The sequence below is a fragment of the Orycteropus afer genome, unplaced genomic scaffold, assembly GCF_000298275.1.
Source record: "Orycteropus afer afer isolate SDZICR_OR568_19922 unplaced genomic scaffold, OryAfe1.0 scaffold00799, whole genome shotgun sequence".
Classification (NCBI taxonomy): domain Eukaryota; kingdom Metazoa; phylum Chordata; class Mammalia; order Tubulidentata; family Orycteropodidae; genus Orycteropus; species Orycteropus afer.
The window spans coordinates 679299-681595 of record NW_006922386.1 but is presented as its reverse complement, the minus strand read 5'-3'; the positions used below and the strand labels follow the sequence as shown (position 1 = coordinate 681595).

The 2297-nt window shown below is 38.3% G+C and overlaps 1 protein-coding gene across 1 annotated transcript; it reads left to right on the top strand.

Moving 5' to 3' along the window:
- The first annotated feature begins 489 nt into the window (after positions 1 to 489).
- LOC103211837 (olfactory receptor 4C11-like) lies at positions 490 to 1504 on the top strand. The gene has a single exon (XM_007957818.2). It carries the CDS (start codon positions 572 to 574, stop codon positions 1502 to 1504), a length of 933 nt encoding a protein of 310 aa, XP_007956009.1. The 5' UTR covers positions 490 to 571.
- Positions 1505 to 2297: the final 793 nt, after the last annotated feature.

The following is a 2297-nucleotide window of genomic DNA, read 5'->3' as shown; positions in this document are numbered from 1 at the left end:
CAGTTAATGTGTAAATACATATGTAAATGACATATTTACATCTCTATGGGGAAGGAAATGGAGTGTGACTTTATATTTATGACATTAAACTTTAAAGGGAGGACAAACATATCCTAAATGGTGAGTGATCAATCATGAAAAATATGGGCCCAAAGTCTATTGAATATGATAGGAAAAAACTAGTTAAAAATAAATTACAAGTATATATCCTGATTTTTATTCATCGAATAATTCTAATAATTAAGAGATGAAAACTAACAAGGAGCTGCATTCAAAGATTGATTGAGGAAAATATCTTTCATCAGCTTATTTTACATTTTTGATGACCCTATGAATTGGTCATTAACAATTGAAGGACAAGAGAGTTCAATTGCCTAATTGAGAAAGAACAGCTGGAATGTCTCTTATGAGAAATATTTATTTTTGCTCAAAATATCCTGTAACATCACATGACACCACAAATTGATTTGCATAAAATATTCTACCATTGCATAACACCATGAAGTAATTTCTATATTTTTTTCCCAGATAAAGCATTGCACATTTGTACTTCTTCTTTACTTATGAAATCATGCTGTGGAATAGCAATGTGACTGACTTTATTCTGCTTGGATTGACACAGGATCCTATGAAAAGGAAAATCATATTTGTCATCTTCTTGTTTGTCTACTTAGGGACATTATGTGGTAATTTACTGATTATTGTTACCATCAAGACCAGCCGGACACTTGGGAGTCCAATGTACTTCTTCCTTTTCTACTTATCCCTTATTGATACCTGCCTTTCTACTTCCACAGCTCCTAGAATGTTTATTGATGCCATTTTGACAAATCACACTATTTCTTTCAATGAGTGCATGGTCCAAGTGTTTTCATTCCATGTATTCGCCTCCCTGGAGATTTTAATCCTTATTCTCATGGCCCTTGACCGCTGTGTGGCCATCTGTAAACCCCTGCACTACACAACCATCATGAGCTGGCGGGTCTGCAGTGTGTTGATGACTATAGCCTGCATGTTGTCTTGTATCCATGCTTCAATTCAGAATTCTTTGGTCCTGAGCTTACCTTTCTGTGGTCCCAATGTGATTGATCACTATTTTTGTGACTTGGAGCCCTTGTTGAACCTTGCCTGTTCAGACACATATAATGTCAACCTGCTATTGGTGTCCAATAGTGGAGTCATTTGCACAGCGGGTTTTATCTTGTTGATGTTCTCCTATACTACCATCTTGTATTCTCTGAGAAACCACAGTGCAGAAGGGAGGAAGAAAGCCCTTTCTACCTGCATTTCCCATATCATCGTAGTCATCCTTTACTTTGGTCCTTGCATATTTATATATTCACGACCTGCAACCACCTTCCCCATGGATAAGATGATATCTGTGTTTTATACAATTGGAACACCTTTATTTAACCCTCTGATTTATACACTGAGAAATGCAGAGGTGAAAAATGCCATGAAGAAGATATGGAGCAAGAAACAGATCTTAGGGTACCAAAGATGAATGGAAGTTTCAAATCCTTCTTCAGAGTTTGGATTGACCTAACAGAATTCAACAGATAAGATTGTTTTAATATAGATTTAATAAAATTCTATCTTGGGACATGAGAATTAATTTTTCACAAAAGCAGGCAATAGGAACACTTGGAGTGGTTACTTTTGAGTCAGTATCATGTAGAGGGTGAGACAGCACTAGGTACAAACAGGCATGTAAGATACATTGGATTTTTCACTAGTAGGTCTTTGCTTGGGAGCTCTGGAGCATGGTGCCTAAGGCACTTGACTGCTAACCAGAAGGCTGACAGTTTAAACCCACCAGCCACTCCTCAGAAGGAAAGTTGGGCAATCTGCTTCCATAGTGATATCACCTTTGACACCCAAGGAGTGGTCCTTATGAGTCAGATCCAACTTGATGGCACATAACAACAACAACAGGTCTTTGCCTATTTTGAATGCCTAGCACCACTTTTGGTTTTGATCTAGTTTTTTCTCTACCCTTCTTGCTGATATTTAGTGTTGATTGACTATCAACATAAAGGTTGACAGTTTGAACCCAAAGCTATTGAAGAAATACCGGTTGAATCTGCTTCCATAAGGATGTTGTTGTTGTTATGTGCCGTCAAGTGGGCTCTAACACATAGTGACCCCTGCTTGGGTTTCCGAGGTAGTATCACTACAGAAATAGGATTGCCCAACCTTCCTTCTGAGGAGTGGCTAGTGGGTTTGAACTGCCAGCCTTCTGGTTAGCAGTCAAGTGCCTTAGTCACTATGCTACCAGAGCTCCATAAGAATAGCAG

What these genes read in the sequence shown, in the direction of transcription:
- LOC103211837 (XM_007957818.2), top strand. Translation starts at nt 572, where the DNA reads ATGCTGTGGAATAGCAATGTGACTGACTTTATTCTGCTTGGATTGACA.